We start from the raw sequence: 20,164 nt of genomic DNA, 5'->3' as shown, positions 1-20,164 counted from the left end.
CATTTTGTTTTAATGCGAATTTTTATTGATGCCCAATTGCAAAGTAATCTAGTTCTGATTTTATTCATAGTTTGATTCTTACTGTTTTAATTGTCTTTTCATTCTATTTGATTTCACCTCTCATAACTTGCAACCTATACTGAAATCCAAAGACAAGCCTGCAAGAAAAGCTTCCCATTTTGTTGAGTTGTTAATTCCATGAATAAATTACCCTTACTAAATCATGATTACCATGGGTGCCCCATCGAAGTTCAACTTGGCTCTTACCTTCAGAGCTTTCCAAGATTGATTTTTTTTCTTGAATTCTTTCTTGTTTCTAACTCAAAAATAAGTTTTCACCTACTTCACGTACATTCTACATATTGTATTACCCCTTCCTCATGCTTGTTGCATTATGAGGCACAATTGCTTTTTTTTTTTTAATGCTTAGGGGAATTAGTTATCATCCTTTATTATGTCCACCTAGGTTAGGAGTTTTGCTTTGGTCAATATTACCTTCATGCTTCGTTTAACATTTTATATCATTCAATTTTTATTTTGGTTAACATCCACTATAAACCTACATTTTCATGATAAAATATAACAATAATGAGAGGCTAAAAAACAAAGGTCTTAAACTTTCAACCTCTAACAAACAAACACTTATGTTATGGTTGGGGGAACTCAAGATCTAATTTGAAGGAGAGGGGTCCCATAAAGCAAAAATATAAATATATTTCAAGATTAATTAAAATATTTCCCTAAATAATAGGAATCTCTATTTTTAAGTTTGAAGATTTGGGCCGATGCATTTGGGGTGAGGCTAGAAATTATCCCACTAGCTTAAATTTTTCCTAGCTCTTATAATCATATGCAAATTTTAAATTCCCATGAATTTTGTTTTTATTATTTTATATTTTTCTTGTTAAATTAAATATAAAATAATAGAAAACCTAAAATTTTATAAATTTTGGAACTTAAACTATACAAAATTTGTAAGACCACAAGCTAATCTTTTTTGAAGAAAGCTCCATCCATAAGGCCCCACCATTTGTGGTTGTAGATCAATAGACCAACCATACTCTTGTTATTTAATGAATGAATGAATGCTTTTAATAATGTCCAAAGACCAAACACAAAGCAAATAAGCACAAAACACCCACAAAGAAGTGGTCAACCACACCTCAACTACTTAATTTCTTTTTCCTTCTATATCTTGTATCTTCATATCTTGATAAAAAGTCAACAACTTTTGTTATCTTTTCTTCCTCTAAGATTACATTTTTTCGTAGAATAGACAACATGATAGAATACCATGTAGAAACCTAGATCTTTGACTCACTTACAAAACAATTTTGTTGACCAAGTTATGGACTTTATTTAATTGGCTTCCTCCCCACTATTTCTCCGCCCAAAAAGAATAAATATTAAAAGCAAAAGAGCAATCTGTTTCTGCACGCGATTCGTTTTTCTCCGTCTCTCTACAAACAGAATACCCCTGTTCGCCCACCTTACTTTTCCACTTCCCCAATAAGCTCTTTCACTTCTTTCCCGCAAAAGAAAATAATACGATGGGGAAGGGAAGCAAATTTGGGATTGTGATGTTCAGTTTGGTGATAGGAGCTGTGATAATTATTTTGAACAATGCCTATGGAGGGAACAAGGAAGCTTTGATGGAGGGATTTCGTGATATGTCCGAGAAATTGGGAATATGGGCGATGCCTGTCTATGTTCTAATTCACACGGTTACACTTTCTCTGTGTTTGCCATATGCAGTGTTTTTTGAAGCAGGAGCTGCCATTTTGTTTGGATTTTTTCCGGGGGTGGTCTGTGTTTTCACAGCGAAGATATTGGGGGCTTCCCTGTCCTTCTGGATCGGAAGGTTAGTGCATTACTAAATCATGATTTTCCATAAATTTTTGTATTATTATTCTTGCTACATTTATTTGGCTTTGATGGTAGCTTTGGCAGATTAAATCTGTCAGAACTCGATCAAAAACATTTAAAAATTCGACCAAGATCACTAAAAATAACTATTCGATGCTGCAAATCCCGTCTTTTCTCTTATGCGTGATGCAAAACATATATCTAGATGATAACTCAATATAAAAAAGAAAGATTATAAAACAAGGGAGATTGGGGCAGTTTACTAGGAAGTCTCCGTCCTATATTTGGGTTTTTAATTATTGAATGGCGAGTCTCCCGTCTCTAGTCAGCTGCTCAACCGGCTTGAGGGTTGATAAGGTTTCCCAAGATTAAGGTAATGATAAAATTAGTCATTAAGATATAGTTACTAGGAGATGATATACGGATAGGAGCTCATCCATGAACTTGAGTTCTCTGGTAACTGCTTAAATTCTAGTATTTGTTTTTGAGTTTTCCAAAAATGCGTCTTTTTGGTTTTTTATTTTTGGCCCATTTAAAAAAGTTCTGATTGAATACGAGTGGTTAGCTTCCATGAATATTCAATTTAAATAATGGTTTAGGAGATTGTATAGATTAACCTTTTTAAGCGGATCATAGTTCAGTGGTTTGGCAGAAGTGACTGCCATGGTGATGACTTGGATACAACCCCCACTTTGCTTGCTCCCCTTGTGTCTAGGTGGTTGAGTGAGCCACAAATACAAGAAGTCTGGATACAAGTTGGGTGAATTTTGATGATATACAAACTCCATGGACTGTAGCTTTGGTGGTTCACTATATGTGCAGAGTATTTCATATATACTTTAATAGATAAAAACAATAGTCTCAGTCTCACAATAAGCAGAGTTATTCTATGAAAGACCTTTCTTCAGTGAATGTTTTTCTGTGTTCATCTAGGTCTGTCTTGTGGAAATTATGTCCCCAAAACAGGTGATATTGTGTAATTTTTTGACTTAAAGCTCGCGTAAAGACGGAAGAGGGCATTTATATTGTCAGTTTTAATGCATCCTTCTACATGCTAAAAATTTGGCCACATCGCTGTGTCTGTCAGGTGGTGTCATATTAGAAGGGGCTGTCAGAGGCCATTTTCTAGCAAAAAAGTTCCCATCTTCATCTAGCTTTGTCTTACATGGAGATTGGCACCCCCAGAATTTTTCTGTTAACGACTATTTTATTATTTTTATTTAAAAAGTGAGGTGAAAGATGTAGGGAGCAGTGTTTGAATTGTTATTTTCATAATCCATGTACACATTAGAACTTTGGCCATTACATTACATTTCAGAGGCAGCCAATACAAGCGGTTTGGTTTTGCAAAGTTACTTCTCTTGAGGGCAAGCTTTTCTAGGAGCGGTCACTTGACTTAAAGTTAATTCTTATGGTCTGTGTGCATGGTTTTTAAACCTTGTTAATTATTTCTCTTTTAAGATGCAATATACTCTTGTTAAAACGCATGTCTAGGAATGCCTTGTTGAATTACCTCATGATTGTGAGCAGCAAGTCACAGCTAGTTGTGTGATAAATTTTGGTTCAAAAGTTAAGTACGGTGTTCTTATCTAAGATGCAATAACTTTTCCTCTTGCCATCTTGTCCATCTCTCTTTTATTTTGTTTAGCAGTCCAGGGTGTTCTGCAACGCTAATCTAGTAATTTGTTTTATGATTTATGCTGCTCTGTAACATTCACAATATATTTATCTTAGAGTACACAGTTTATGGAAGATCGTGAAAAGCTACAGTCAGACACCTTCACCTCCCCTGGTTGCAAGAATAATAGTCTGCATCAGTATGATCTTACCAAAGAAGATTAGTAAGAAAGTAGTCCATCTCAGAGGGGTTACACATACAGGGAGAACCAGGTTCTTATGAATAAAGTAAATTGTGATGATAGATGCAGAGTACCATAAGAAGATTGTATTGTTAAAAAGAAAGAAAGAAAGAGAGAGAGAAAGAGAGAAAATCTATTAATATCCATGTGTGATCAAAGATCAATGTTACACCAAGCTTCTAGGATGTATTTTCTGGGAAGCCATCTTGTAGGAGACGGCTATGAAAAAATATAGGAAATTTCAAATATTTATATGAGAAGATTGACAAGGCATTTGTTATTTACATTATAGAACTGTAATAAGTAACATTAGAGTTGAAACCAGATTTCACATAAGAGCTTGTTTTTTATTATAAATAATTTTATTTAAGAACCAAAAGGATCACACAGTCCACACAGATTTCCAGATGGCTATCGCTAAAACTACATACATCACACAGGTAATCCACCAAGGAAACCTGCAGCAACCCCATACAATACTTATGGGGGGATGGATATGCCACTGGTAACTAAACCCCTCCAATCTGTAGTTACAATCTTTCATGATCCTCATGAACAAGTTGAAGAAGTTGCTGGGGTTTCACGTGATCTAAATCCTTCCAATCACCAACATTCCAACCCTGAACTCCTTCTGAAGCCCACTTAGCAAGACAATCAGCCATTCTATTCCATTCCCCCAGTATATGCACAAAAGAAATAGCCTCAAAATTAACAGCTAGATACAGAGTTTGCTTAACCACAACAACCAATCTCCAGGAAACATCTTGAAGATTCCTATGATTTAAAATAGACACCAAAATCTAAGTCTATTTCACACTGGATTCTCTTCCAACCCATAGCAAAGGCTCTTTCTAAAGCCTTAAGAATAACCAAGGCTTCCATAAGATTATTAGAATGAGAGCTTATAAAAATAGAGAAAATAAAGAGGACTAAACCCTCATTTTCTCGGCCACTACCCCCAAAACCAGAATTACTCAGATTGCCTCTAGAAGAACCATCAGTATTGATTTTGAGAGATCCACTAAGTGGAGGAATCCATTTACCAGTTCTACATACCTTCTTAAAAGCTTGACTCTTCATACTAGATCTATGTTGAGAAGGTGAGATAAGAGAAATCTCCAAACGGAAATCTCCAAACGTTTTACAATTTGCCAATCTGCTGTAGAAAGGAAGCCTCCATGTTAATCAAATGTTTCCTTAATCATTCTTTTAATTCTCAACCAAATCTGTAAGACTCTGGATTGGCAGTCTTGGAAGATGATACAATTTCTCTTCAACCAAATTTGCCAAAAGATGAAAGACGGGCCAATATTTCAAGCAATTAGAAGAAAAGAAGCAGACGCAGGAGGAAAACCCAAATTGTCCCAGAATTCAGTCACAGAAGTCACTTGAACATCAGGCCTTTTCCATAGCATCCACCAAAAATCTCACATTTCCTTAGAAAAGGAGCATTGGAAAAACAAACAAGCAATGCACTCCTCGCTCCTACCACAGAGAAAACAGATAGAAGGTCTTTGAAAACCTCTTTTCAGAATTTTTATCCTAGGTGAGGCATTTATTCTGACACAAGAGCCATAAGAAGAAATTACATTTAGGCCATCCAAACTGATTCCAAATTCTCTTCCACCAAGGAAAGTTAGTAGTGTTCCACGGAGACGCGTCCCCCCTCCCCCCCCCCCCCTTTTTGCCCGCGTCTCAGAGACGGGGATGCGACGTCCCCCGCCGTCCCACCACTGCCACCGCCACCGCCACCGCCACCCAAGCGCCGCTGGAGACGGGGAGACGTCTCTGCGTCTCCCAAGGAGACGTTCCTTGGGAGACGTCTGGGCGTCTCCCCGTCCCTGGAGAGACATCAGACGCCCAGACGTCTCCCATCGCCCCACGTATATGCAATGTTTAACATTAATTTTTTTAAAAAAAGTGATTTTTTGGGGGTATTTCAAATTTAGATTTAATATTTCAAATTTCCTATAGTTTCATTTGAAATGTAATTCTTATACTGTTATAATGTCATTCATCTTTTCAAAACTAGTTTTTCAAGTACTATATGTATATGCATAACTATATCAGCACCACCACCCCGCCACCCCCCTGCCGCCGTCCCCCTGCCATCCCCAAACTTAGGCCCTTGGTCCCCCCGTCCCGGAACCCTGTCCCCAATGCTGGTGGAACACTGAAAGTTAGCCTCTCTTTGTCTTTGCTCATCTAGATTTTGAATTCCAAGTTGAACTATGTACACTCCTTTTGAACCATGACCCCATGCCAGAATATCAGAGTCCTCTAAGGAGCAACTAGGTCTCTCAGTTAAAATGGAGGCCAAGGTATCCTGGTCGAGAACCTCCTTTAGGCCAGATCTGTGGCTCACACCACCTGTGAATAGAAGAGCAACCCACTGGAACTTGGTATTTAAAGTCAGCAACCTTAGACCATTCAAAAGTAAAAAGAATGTTACTTAGAGGTCGGAGCTGGGGAAAAGAAGAAAGAATAGGGGGATAATTATCCCTTGAATCCTCCCAAAACAAAGCATTATTACCTTTATTTACTATCCAAAAGAGTCCCTTTTTGATGAGCGAGGTTCCATGTTTTATGGTGTTCCAAATTAATGAACCTTTCACAACCAAATCCATTCTTGGAATATCCACTTCAGGCACTCCTTCGAGATATTTAAAGTTAGGATTTTTGCACCACCTCTAGTACAGTTTGGCAGCTAAAGCGTTGCTATTAAGTTTTGACTGACACAAACCAAATCCCAAACCTCCTTGGGATTGCAGACAGTATCCCAATTCACAAGGCTCCATTTATGTCTATCTAAATTCTCGGCCCATAAAAACTTTCTTGTAAGAGAATCCAAATCCTCAAGAAAACTCGAAGGAGCAGCCAAAATTAAGAATCTATAATTGGGGAAGGCTTGCAAGATAGATTTAAGGAGAGTTACTCAACCAACGAAGGATAACCATTGGAAAGTCCAATAGTTAACTCTTGAATTAATCTATCCAAAATCTCCTTCTAATGATCTCTTCTTAAACTACTGCAGTAAGTGGAATCCCCATATACTCCATTGGTAATGACCCAATTTGAAAATGCAAAATACAAACATTTGTGTTGAAGAAGAAGATTTTAGACTTATCCTCATTGATCATTTGACCAAACGCTGCTAAGTAAATGTCCAAAGCTTTCCTGAAGTTTATGGTCTTCTCCATCTGAGCCAAACCTAGCAATGCAGTATCATCAACAAATTTATTACTCAAAGACCCTTTCAAAGTTGTTCTATTTTTATGATTAGCCATCTTCATTCTTAGACAAGATTTGACCGGAATAAATCTATCTGAGTAAGGCATGTCAGGCTGAATAGGGGCCTTTCCCTTTGATTTTGCATTAGCAGCTTGTGTGTCGGGATTAGGAATAGAGGGTTGAGGGGCCATCTTTTTATAGTTTCTTTGCAAGTGACCATATTCGTGACACAAACGACATTGAAATGGAAGAGCTTCATAATCTATCTCCTGAATCCAAGACATTACCCAATTTTATTTCCAAGGAATCTGGGAGAGGAGTGTTCAAGTCAATACCAACACAAAGATGAGCAAAAGTAGCAAATTTCCTGTCAAGGGTTTGTTGAGAAGAGCCCATCGGCTTTCCAATAATTGTCACAATAGATTGCAAAATATCTATCCTCCAGAATTCCATTGGGAGCCTAGGATGCCAAACCCAAACAAGAATCGTGGAATGCATCGCTTCCACAGGATCAAACCCTAGGTGCCAAGGTTTGATAAATAAACTAGATTGATTATGAAAGTAAGGGCCACCTTTGAAGATCTTATTCTTGTCGGCCATTCGAGATAACATCACAACAAAATATCCATTGGTTGCAAGAATGATCTCTAGATCACCTTCCGTACTCCAATTCCTTCTAACCCAGTTTCCTTAAAAAGGCATAGAAATCCTGAGCCCCGTGAATTAGCAAATAAGAGCATGTTATTACAGGTATAAAACATCTTCCACAATGGAGTCAGGATTAATGACCAAGATCAGACGGTCTTTGCTTCTCTCCAAACAAACCATTAGGTGTCTGTCTCAATCCCAAGGCTTGATTGGTATTAGGCTCCAAAGTTGCATGCGATACGAAGTTAAACTGCATTTGCATGTGCTGAAGATAAGACCTCATTACCATTAACCTCATCTTTAAATGACGAAAAATAGGGGTCCTCTGGACACCCAGAGGCTGCCATATGAACAGCCACAGCAAACCTGTAACCCAAAAGAGAAAACCAGACCCAAAAGAGAGGGGACCCAGCCTGAACCATTAACACAAATAACCCGCTACAGCCGCAACAAACACCCAAAATCGGCCTCCAAAAGTGCCCCAAGCCAGCCAAGCAATGGAGCAGCAAACAGTCAACAACATAGGAAAAACAAAGGATAAAACTGTCCATACTGTTGGTCCACAAGGCACCACGTACATCAACAGAAAGATTAAACAATAGGGAAGCATGTTGGAGGACATGCAAGGGCATGAGGCAATGAAGACCTCATGCACACCATGCATGGGTTGGCCCTTTTCAAAAGCAGTGCAAGCATCATGCATGCAGCAACACTCCCTTCCTCAATTGCTTTCATTGTCATTGTGCATATATATAATATAACAATTACAACAAAATGCTCAAAGGCTGCAAGTTTGAACTATAAAATATGAAAAACATAGAAAAGCTACTGCTTCCCCTAGTTGGCATCTGCTAATACTAAGAAAACTTATAATTCTCATGGATGACCAAAAATATATTTTACACAAAGTTTCTAGGAATTTATATTTTGGGAGGCCATTTTCAAGGAGCAATCTATTAAAAAAGGGGAAAAAATAAAATATAGGAAAATATATTCAGTTGATATGATTGATCAGGCATTCACCATATACATTATAGATTTAATTGCTTTTAGTGTCATTGTGCATATATATTATATATAAATCACAACAAAATGCCCAAAGGCTGCAAGTTTGAAGTTTTGAACTATAAAATGACAAAAGCAAATGAACCTCTTGCTGCCCCCAATCAACATCTGCCAATATTGCAGAAAAATATGGGTCTGAATTTGAGTCATTCTCATTATAAAGGGCTGCCTCATCCAATTGAATCCACAACCAACCCCTCTTATGCCTCCTCTTCATCAACCTTTGTGGCATTTTAGAGATCAACATCCCAATGATTGAGGTCTGATTGTACCTAGGAGTTTGTCAATTCTAAAGTTGCAAGGCACTATGCATGGCCACCAACTTCTTAATTTGTTGAGATGTAAGTCTATTTCTCTTGATTAAGTATATGAAGCTATATGTAGATCAATAAATCTTAGCACTAGAGGAACTAACAATCTATAAAAGGAGGCAAGTGGCAGGTATCCTCAACTTTGGTGCATCTTTGCCATGCCACATTCACCATATAATTGGGTTAGTTTGAGTTAATGTTGTTCTATTTGTTGCCACCTTTGGTTGGCCTAATGTTCGATGTGGAGATGGACAAAGGCAAGCCATTATGTTTGAAGTAAAGAAGATTCCTCATCACTACACATCTTTCAAAGGGCCTTCATGAGGCTTATTTCCACCTCTTCATGAGATTGAAGCACTCCTCTAAGATTAGTATGCTCTTCATAAAATCCCCAAAAATATCTCTATAGTGAATGACTTGCTTCATCTTCCCAAGCATCATGTTAAGATGTTTCTAAAATTTCATTAAGGCTAGTAGAGTTTGTAACAACATAACTTATGACTTGCACAACAGGTGAGTTGGAGGAGAACACATACTTGCAATAATTAAAAGTAAATAAAAAAATTAAGTCTTAAATGATGAAAAGTGAATGTTATGTTAAAGAATGAAAATAATTTAAAACTTAAAAATGTTTTTTATATTAATATTTTAATAATTTAATAACAAAATCAACAATTTTTTACCTTGACATGGACAACCAATCATAATCGAGGATCTTTTGTTTCACACTTTTTCCTTCAGCCGTGCCTGCCTCTACCCATCTATCCCACACTAGATTAACTATCATAAATTGTAGAGGCTCTTACACCTCAAGTATTCTTTCTAACAAAATAAAGTAGTTGGCAAATCCATAACAACTAAAATCATTTGGGAAGAAAATCGGCAAACCAAAATTATAAGATTTTTTGAATAAATGAGGAAAAATTGGATTTAACAAAAATTTTAGAAAAAGAGACAAACTACTTTTTTCTTAAAAAAATTAAGGGCATTTCCATAGCATAGAGATACAGAGAAAAAATAAAATAGAGAGTTTAACCAATGAATGGTTGAAAATAGATTCTTGTTTATTGCATTCATATTGGCGATTACATTGCATTGCACAAAGCATACTTCGTGCATAAATAACTAGATGGTAACAGTTGCACAAAGCCAACATATAAACTAAGTACAAAGTTCCAAAAACTCAAATGTAGCCAGTGACTCTTGCTACTACAAATAGAGCTATGCTAGAAGGTAAGAGGTCTTGATGATGAAGCTCTTGGGTAAGAGCCTGCCCTAATTCATTCAATAACATGAGGATCCAAGTTGGGCTCCGTTAGTATCTCAAAATCCTCACGCTCAAGAAATTCATCATCATCAACAACCCACGCAGACTTTGGATCAATGTCATCAAGGTCAATTGGATTGTCATCTTCAATAGTTCTTGTTTTTGCCCGTGAATTGACTGCAAGTATATTAAAAGTCTAACATTGAGTTTTCTTTAGCTTCAAGTAGAGGTTGTGGTGAACAAACATCAAGTCGTTCATCCGTTGTGTTAGGTGGTTGCATTTCTTGGAATGTATGTATTCAAAAACACTCCAAGTATGCTCACAAGTGAATGAGCTGCATGACTAGCTTAAAATGCGTCTCGTCATCCAAGATTTTTTTGTTTCATGAACAAAAAAATCCCACCACTACGCTGAAAGACACATTATATGGAGATGATATCATGCAAGAATATGTTGAAATCTTTACACATTTAATGATCATGTCCACAAAATAGAGAGACTGTTTGTACATTGACAACTTTGCCATAGTTGCATGCAATTGTTTTGAGGCTGGAAACATTTTCTCCATACATATGAACAAGCCCTGTGTGATCTCAACATCAAGATCTCTGAATGAAGAGTTATAGAACGATGTTGATTGAGATAGTACCCTGCAACATGGAGAGTTGAGTGCATCTGTTGATCCATCTTCTATCAGTTATGTCCTATAATGACATATACTTGCCCCTGTAATTTTTCATCCTATCCCTCATCACTCCATGGTCCTATCTATGGCCTCATACAAATATCCCATTGGGGATTTATCCCCATCCACTAGTCTCAATACTTTTACTATAGGCTTTGAAAATTCAACAACTTGATCAACCACATCCCAAAAATTAGTAGAGTACGTGTACTCTGCCATTGCTATGCCATCTGCTTGATTTGTGAAGCTAGGCTTTATCCACACGTTGGTAACAAGCATTTATTTCATTCGTTCTTTGTTGACAAAAAGTCCATTGTGCAAGGAAGTATTTTTTAACGTTCAATAAATTTGGTGAGTTATTGTCAAGATTTCTTTGAGTTATTTTGCTGAGTCCCAACTTTTTAATTTTTTGGGTCAGCCAAGTAATTACTGACTTTGAGTTTTTAAACTAGATTGATATTACATAAATTTTATTCTCTAAGATCCCACTTTAAAATTCATAAGGAAAGCCTCACACAAGCAAAAACATTTTGAGCAAGAGCAAAAATAGCTGTCAGTCATTTCTTCAAGGAGTATATGTAACATCATCATCCTTTGTCTCTCTTTCCTCAGAAATGTCAGCAAAATTTATTTCCTGCTCCCAGCTCATATAATTTCAATGTTTATTTAGGATTTGGTGCTACACAAAATCTGGCAACATGTGCTGGTTTTCTGCAATGACAACATGTAAAATTTGGTGTCAGGACCTCTGCGCATATCTGGTCTTGAACTTGATTTTTGCTGCCTTTTGTTGGTATTCTTTTGTTTGACCTGTTAAGCTCGCACTTCTAACTTTGTGATTGACAAACATGTGATGAAGTCTCTTGGAGATGATGGGTGAATAGAGATTGGTTGAAAAGGTTTGGAATGTCGGTGAAGTGCAGAAATTTCAAGTAGTGTCCATAGGCATTAAAGCTTCTTGGAATTTCTCCATAATTTAGGATGGATCAACTGGCTTATTATTAGCAGCTAAATAAAATGCTACAAATTTACACGAAAACTTAGAGAATGCTTTTATCACTATGATGAAAATCAGGAAGATGCCGGTTTCAATCTTGAGAAAGAGGAAGAAGTCAAGAGTTAGAGATAGAAGCTTTACTGAATGCTACTTTTGCAAGGAATCATTGACATGATAAGAGAGATTGCCAACAGTAGAAGGAAGTAAGATAAAAAAAAATTAACTTGACCGGAATCTAAGGAATGAAAATACGTTCTTTAGTTTGATCGATCACAACAAAGAAGATAGATGTTATATTAATTCAGGTAGGAATATGGATGTACAGAATCGAATTCAATACCTAGTCTCTTTATCAACATTCAAAAATGTTAGGTTTTGTTCTCTTATAGGATAATTATAGTCTCTATAATGTTTACAGCATCTTTTGCAGATTGAATTGCTGACAATGTCCTACTCTATATTGCTCTTTACACAACCCTACTTGGTAAAAATTTCCTTTGTGATATCAACTCTTCATGAGTACTACATTTCATCAATTGTACAGTGATTCTTCACTCCTTGACAGTGGTGAAGCATTTAGTGATTGTTCATATTTTCATCACGATTGTTGCTAATTTACTGTTCATGGCAAAACATATACAGTTTTTCTGCCTCCTGGAGTTCTGTTAGGCTTGTGTAGATACACATTAACAGTTGGGCGATCATAAGTTACAAATATAAACAATGATCTGACTGATTCAATTTTAGTTAACATTTTGAGTAAGGAGAGGAATTAAGGAAAAATAGAAAGCTATGGAATAGTATGGTGTACGGTTATTTATCTGTGCCATGTTTCCCTAATGCTAGTGTTGATATTTTATCATGAAGGCTATCCATAATTAATCAGTGTTGAATCTTAATTTTAAGTAATCAATTATAAATGAGAACATGAAGGGTGCTTTTGGAAAAATAGATGAGGCCATTCATCGGTCAATTGTTTCTTTTGTAGTTGCTATGTAATAAGATTAGAATTCTTGGAAATTTGAATGAAATATTCATGGGCCTATTGTTATAATTTTTATGATTGCAGGGCATTGTTTGCGAGTTCAAGCTCAGCAATGGCTTGGGTGCAGAGGAACAAGTATTTCCACATTCTTAATAAGGGAGTTGCTCGAGATGGGTGGAAATTTGTTTTGCTTGCACGGTTTTCTCCTGCCCCCTCATATGTGATCAATTATGCATTAGCTGCTATGGATGTTAGATTTTTTGTAGATTTTCTCATTCCAACAATTGTTGGATGCCTTCCAATGATTTTACAAAATGCTTCCATTGGTAGTCTGACTAGTGCAGCTGTAGTATCAGACCGTAAGTCAAAGAAACAGCTTTCTTCTTACCTGTTTCCTCTCCTTGGTATTGCATCTAGCGTATTGATATCTTTGCGGATCAAGAAATATTCTTCAGAACATGCCATCCTCGATGATTCATCTCATGTTTGTAATTCCCCAAACAATCAGACAGCAAATGAAAATACAAGTGATTCATTCATAACTTATTCTTTGGAATCTGAGGATGTGAAAAGTGGACTCAGAAAAAGAGTTCCATTGTGCTCAACCAGTTAGGATCCATTGTTTTATCTAGAGTTCCCTGTTGGAATTCAAGGATCATTTTCAACGGTTTTACAATTTAGTCGTGAACAGAATGCAGGAAGTATGAATGCAGTTTCTTGCTCAACATATTATATCAAGCATTCGCACTAATTATTGTAACAATTTCATAATTTTCATGATATGAAAGAGAGGAAAATGGAATATGACGGAGCTTGATTACCGAACAGTTTCCCAGTTACTTTTAATTTAATAGAATATTTAATTCTGATTCTTCAGAAAATTGAAGTCTATGAATTAGATTATTTAAGCTTCCTCAACTGTAAAAGAACAATTTTAATATTTTATATTCATCTCCATTTGCATATTTCAATAAAAAAATCCAAAGATCCTGACTACACGTAGCACACCATGATACAATTAATAATCAAAAAACGTTTCTTGTTTTCTGAATATACATAGAGAACAATCTGGGAGGTATTATTGGGTTTAGTTAGCCAAAACCACACGGGATAATGCTTAAGATTTGCTATTTCAGACTCCCTGAAATTGACCTCTTGTCATATAATTAATTATCTGTAGCAACTGGTCATTTTCCAACTTCTCGTAATTATTAAATAATTTATTGTTTATCCTTGTAATTAATTAAATAACTTATTATTTAATTAATTATTGTTTATCTCCGTAATTAATTGAATTTTATTTAAATTATTGCTTTTTAAAATTCTTCTTAAGGTTGATTAATTTATTAACTCAATCTTAGCCCCTTTACTCATTAGTTCTAATAAATTAGTTAGTTCTCTTTAGTAACCATTTACCTTTTTTTCAATTAAAAAATTACCAAACTTTTCATTATGTGACGTGTCCCTATCGTGTGAGCATGCACAAGTCACCATCATTCTTCATTTCACTTTTGATCAACTTTCCTATTGTTTGCTCACACGTGTTAGACCCTCTTCCCCATTTGTAGTCATCTTACACTTTCCTTTTCCATATATATGTCAACCTCATTGATTTCCTCCTCCATTTTATATTTGTCATTTCTACTTCATTTGTCAACCTCATTGATTTCCTCCATTTTATATTTGTCATTTCTACTCCATTTGTCAACCTCATTTTCTTCTCATCTCAATATGTGCTCATGCATGTGTGGGCACACCTAGCCCTCTTCCCTACATCACGTTGTTATCCCAAGCCTTCACCTTGTGACACTGTCACAAAGCTAAAGTTTCATCTTTGCATGCAATCTTAGCCTTCCATCTTATATTCTGTCTCTATCATCTGTTTTGGTCATGAAAAAATTATGAATCAGACTTGTCCATCAGTCATCATCCAACTAACCTGTGTTAAATTTATGCTGCTGAATTGTCATTCAAATATTCATTTCATACCAAGATTATGTGGAATTTGAGAGCAATCAACATCCATTGAAGTAGGCAAAGAAGGGTGCCTCCATTTTTAACTCAATTTAAAAGAGTATAGTAGTAAAGGTATAAAATTGTGTTTATTTTTGCCTTTTCTAAATATTTTTGATCCTCTTCAACTTCAACAGTGATGGTAGAGATTGATTTTGGTATTTATGTAATTAGAGTGGGACTTGGTCTGTATTTATGTAATTAGAGTGGAACTTGGTCTATTTTGTAGAGTTAGTTTATATATAGGTTAATTCTCATTCAAGGAGACAAATTATTTTCTCATAATTTCAACTTGTATGGTACCTTCGTTGAATCCAATGGCAACATGATCATAGGAGTATCTTGTACTACATAGATTTGGAAAACTAACATTTACATGTTTTCTAAAGGAGAGTAAACAATTTTTGGGAAAAAAATGATTTTTTTTGTTTTATAATCAATTTTTTGGGTTAAATGCACATCAATCAAGTCTTGCTTCTAAATATTAAGGGTATTAAACTGAGTGTAAAGCTCTCATTTAAAGATGCTCCATGTCTTGTCTTCCTAAATAAATTAATGACAAAGACAACCTGTTGTTATGTCATTTTTGTACTACACATGACAAACCCTTGCTAAGGTTACTTCCGAGGCTAGATAATTATCAATCGATAGAAAAAGGATTTGTGCTAAGCTTAAGCAAATGTGTTGAATATTCAATTCATGAATCTCTTGATAGTTTATCATAAAGAAGTTCAAGCTGATAACATGACTTATTATCATCGTGTCGAATAACACAATTTTTTTTTATCTTGAACTAAATAATTTGTGACAATCTATGCTTATTGCTTTTCAATGTAATTTATCTTGGTTAAGGATAACACAATTAAATGACTAAATATAAACCCCAAAAATTACAATTAGACAAAATTTCTTAAGGTATGCATTCTACATTTTGTGATTAGATTTTGGTTTGTAGAGTGGTATAATAATTAAAGAGTAACCAACTTCTTCTAAGATTTAGTCTTATAAGCATTCCAAACCAAAGCATAAAAAATCTACAAATATTGTAAATTCAAAATTATGAACTTCCATACAATAAGATGATGTAAATGTAAAGATGATTTAATCACAATAATTGATAACAAAGATTAACTAGGCACATGAGAATTGTGACACAATGCTCAACAATGGCTCGACGAGTCACCTACGCAAGGCCTTTGGGACTCTAGACTTAGAATTGTTGAGTTTGCAAGACTTGGCACACTCATGGAGTCGCAAGCCCAAGACTCTGAGTTTGCAAGACTTGGCACACTCATGGAGTCGCAAGCCCAAGTCTCTGTCATGCGGTTAGAGTCAAAAGTCACCAAAAAAAAAAAAAAAAAAATCTACCCCAAAAGTAAAACAATTATATTTGTTGTTTTTACTCCAAAAGGTCATTCTTATTTTTTTCAAACACAAGGAGAGAAAAACAACCCTTAGAGAAAAAATAGTATGCCATTGAAGTGAACACCAACATATTTAGATGATCTGAAGATGGATTTTGAGAAGACCACACTAATTTGGAGTTGCATTTCTTCAATTTTAGAGCAAATTTGATAAGGTAAGTTAATTTTTTTTTATTTTTTATAAATTAAAAATTTCTATTTTGTTGTACATTTGTTTTGTTTTATTTCATCTAAGGTTAATGGAAAAAATAAGAAACCCTAGCTATTTTTTTTTGGGTCGGTAATATTGATTTTTTATTGATTAAAATATGAAAGTATTCGATTACAATTCAAGAGGGGCCTATCATGTGCCTAGAGTATACCATGTAACCTATAAATTTATCTGTCTATCCCTAAACAATACAACAGTACTACAAACAGGGTTGAAAAATAAACCCCTATGAAGGCTTGAGTCATACAAAACAAACCATGGATCCCCACCCACCGATTCAAAATCTGGCCAAAACCGGTTCATTCCATCAAAAATCGGAAACAACAAACAAACCGGTTCCCTACATATTGAGTGCAGACCGACAAATAACCGGTTCCCTTCATAAAAAAACTGGAAACTACAATAACCAGTTCACTTCGTAGACATAAAAGTGTAGGCGGGTTAAAACCGGTTTCCTTCATCAAAAACTGGAAACTGCATAAAATCGGTTCACTTCGTAGACACAAAAAACTTACAGGTGGAATAAAACCAGTTCACTGGGGTGGTCGACGTCTTGCACTTCGTCGTTTCCTCGAGATGACACTTAAAAACCACGGCCTCCACCTCTCCTGTTCATTCTGAAAAGTTCTGATTGCTTCCATTATAGAGTTCCACTTTGCCCATATGCGACTTAGATAAAGTCTTTGGTTCACCATATTCGGCCATCAGACAAACGACAAGAACCCCAATGCTTCCACTACAATTTGACTCTCAAAGCACTCATTGAAATTAAAGCCATATCCCGAGTGCGCCCATTCAAAAACAGATTCCATCCCAGTTAATAGCTCCTTTTCAAAAAGAGAGTTCATGACCCAGCGGAGATCCTCCTTGGCAATCCCCAATTCCAGGCCCCATGCCAAAATCATGACAGCTATATCCACATTGCATTTCCACTGGTGTGTGGCTTGCTGGAAGAAAAAGCCTAGCGTCCCCTCCACCGCTCTTATAACTTCCTCTAAAGGGCATTTGAGCAGCATTCTTAGTCTTCGATCTTCCACCGGTCCGTAAAGAGCTTTCTACTGTTTCTTTGTTTGGAAGGTGAATATAGCCTCCATCTCGTCGCCAGACAAACCTGCACAAGAAAAAACACATACACCAACTAGCAGAAGAAAGATAAAATGCATTACGTTTGGCTTCTTTAAAAAGGAAGCCGACTCGTGCGAGGAGTTAATCACATTGCTGCCACGACCTTTGATCATTATTACTTGACGCTATGTATCAATTCATCACCCATCCACATAGATGTAAATATTATAGATTGAGGCTTGTTGTAAGGAGGCACATGTAACGGTTCACATCACTGCCTTCATTGCTATCATTCACGTGCACAAAATGAAAGAGTCGAAGAGAAACACGTTTGAGCTGCTAATCCTTACAAAGCAAGAGTTAATGACCACCTAAGTTTTGATTTACACACATCATATATGTACTTTGGTAGATAGAGATCATCATATGCTATCTGAGCACATGATATGACCCTGTCATGTCATCATTTAGAGTTCGAGTTTTTAGCCCATCTTATACTGAGTCCAACTTGCCGTCAAAGACTTCAAAAACAGAATCCTCAATTTGATTAAAGGACAATGCCCATTTAGACAATTTATCTGCAACTGTGTTGCCCTCCCGTTTGATGTGAGTAATAATGACTTCTTCAAAAAGTTTCAAATCCTCTAGAATTAGTGAGATGAAGTTTTGTAGGTGCCATGCTTTGATTTGGCCATTTTTTATGGCGTGGATTATGATTAATGAGTCCCCTTCCAGATGTAGTTTTTAAATCCCCATTGTCCTTGCACATCTTATTGCCAACCACGCTACATAAACTTCTGCCTCATTGTTAGCGCCATGTTTGATGTGCTGTGCTCCCAATTTTATAATGCTGCCACTATGATTTCGAAAAATCACTCCCACCCCTGATAGACCCCCTCCTCGCTGAGTTGCCCCATCAAAATTGGCTTTGATCCACCCTGTCTGGGGTGGAGTCCAGACTGTGGGTGAGTTACATTTTTTACTCATTTGCCTAGAAAGCCAGGCCCCATGCCTCATTTTGATGTTGGGTCATGCTTTTTGTATTTTCATGTCCTCTATGGTAAAAGGGTTTTTCGTTGAATCCATTTGGGAAGTTGCAGCCCCTAAAGTTTCCTCCACTGCCTGATCAATTCTGCTACAAAGCCTTCTACCATCCTCAGCCTTGTCTTGGAAAATCCTACGATTTCTTTCCTTCCATATTTCCCATATTACAAGTGATGGGCATATGTTCCATATGCTTGAGACAGTTGATTTCTTATTTTGCCTTGGCCAACTATCAAACACATCTTTGAGCCTATTTGGCAATGGGCTTTGCCATTGCAATTTACCTTTCACCAAGTCCCAACATTTTTGCGCTATCTTGCATTGTAGCAGGAGGTGGTCAATATCCTCTTCAGCTTCCCCACACATAAAGCACTTGGTCGGTCCTGCCAATCCAAGCCTTTTCCTCCTTTCGCCAGTTAGAATTCTCCCTTTAAGGGCCAACCATGCAAACGCCCTTGCTTTGGGTAGACAATGCTTATGCCATATTAAGTCATTAGCTGTATTGCATTCCCCTACCACACCTTCCAGAAACCTGTAACCTAATTTAACTGAGTAGTTCCCATCTTTTGAATCACACCAAATTACTTTGTCCTGGCCTTTTGTGAGGTAAATCTTTCGCTGATCCAAGACTTGTTTTAACAACCTTTGTTGTTGATCCGATAGCCCTATGTCTAATAGGTCTTTCTAGCACCAAACCTCTCCCAAGTGGCTTTGTTTGCATACCAAATAGTCAATGACCTTGTCACCCCAAATTCTGCATAAAAGAGATTTTGCTTCGAAAAAATCGGCCATGTGTTTAATGACTGAGTACGTCGCCCAAGAATCATCCCAAAATTTAGTTGACTTTCCATTACCAATATGCCAAGAAAGATGTTCAGTGAGTACTTTCCTGCTGCTCACTATGAAGTTCCAAATTGCAGATCCCCTGGGTGGGTTTTTGATTGTGAAGATTCTGTGATTCTCCATTGTGTCCAGGTATTTAACCCTCATTACCTTTACCCATAATTGATTTGGATTATTATAAATGCTCCAAGATAGTTTAGCTTCCAGAGCTTCATTCATAAGTTGCTAGTTCCTCAGTCCAACACCACCCTTCACTTTCGACCTGCAAACTTTTTCCCAAGCCAATAGAGGGATTTTATCTTGTTCATTACCTCCATTCCAAAAGAATTTTCTCATTTTCTGTTTGATCACATTGATGATTTTGTTGGGAATTTTTAGGCATGTCATTGAGAAGATGGGGATGGCTGAGACAATTGTTTTTAACATCAGAATTCTGCCTGCCAAAGTCGGCCATTTACTTTTCCATCCCTCCAATCTGTTGAAGCAACTTTCAACCAAATTTTTCCAAATTGCTGACTTACTAGCGCCTCCAAATAAGGGAACACCTAAAAACTTAATTGGTAGAGTTCCCAGCGTCATGCCAAGAATGTTGCTAATTTTCCTCTGTTTAGGAAGTGGAGTGTAGAAGAAAAAAATCTCAGATTTGAAC

The 20,164-nt window shown here is 36.5% G+C and overlaps 1 protein-coding gene across 2 annotated transcripts; it reads left to right on the top strand.

Annotated features, from left to right (window-relative positions):
- The first annotated feature begins 1,377 nt into the window (after positions 1-1,377).
- Positions 1,378-13,742, top strand: LOC131048553 (uncharacterized). Of its 2 annotated transcripts, XM_057982552.2 has the most exons (3): positions 1,378-1,861; positions 13,000-13,113; positions 13,333-13,742. In XM_057982552.2, the coding sequence occupies exons 1-3, from the start codon at positions 1,551-1,553 to the stop codon at positions 13,526-13,528; spliced, it is 621 nt and encodes a 206-aa protein (XP_057838535.1). In that variant the 5' UTR covers positions 1,378-1,550; the 3' UTR covers positions 13,529-13,742. The 2 variants fall into 2 exon arrangements, with proteins under 2 accessions (XP_057838535.1, XP_057838534.1); XM_057982551.2 differs by having other exon boundaries at positions 1,381-1,861; positions 13,000-13,742.
- Positions 13,743-20,164: the final 6,422 nt, after the last annotated feature.

The sequence above is a fragment of the Cryptomeria japonica genome, chromosome 9, assembly GCF_030272615.1.
Source record: "Cryptomeria japonica chromosome 9, Sugi_1.0, whole genome shotgun sequence".
Classification (NCBI taxonomy): domain Eukaryota; kingdom Viridiplantae; phylum Streptophyta; class Pinopsida; order Cupressales; family Cupressaceae; genus Cryptomeria; species Cryptomeria japonica.
Note: the sequence above shows the minus strand (reverse complement) of the source record. Positions and strands in the feature narration are given on the sequence as shown.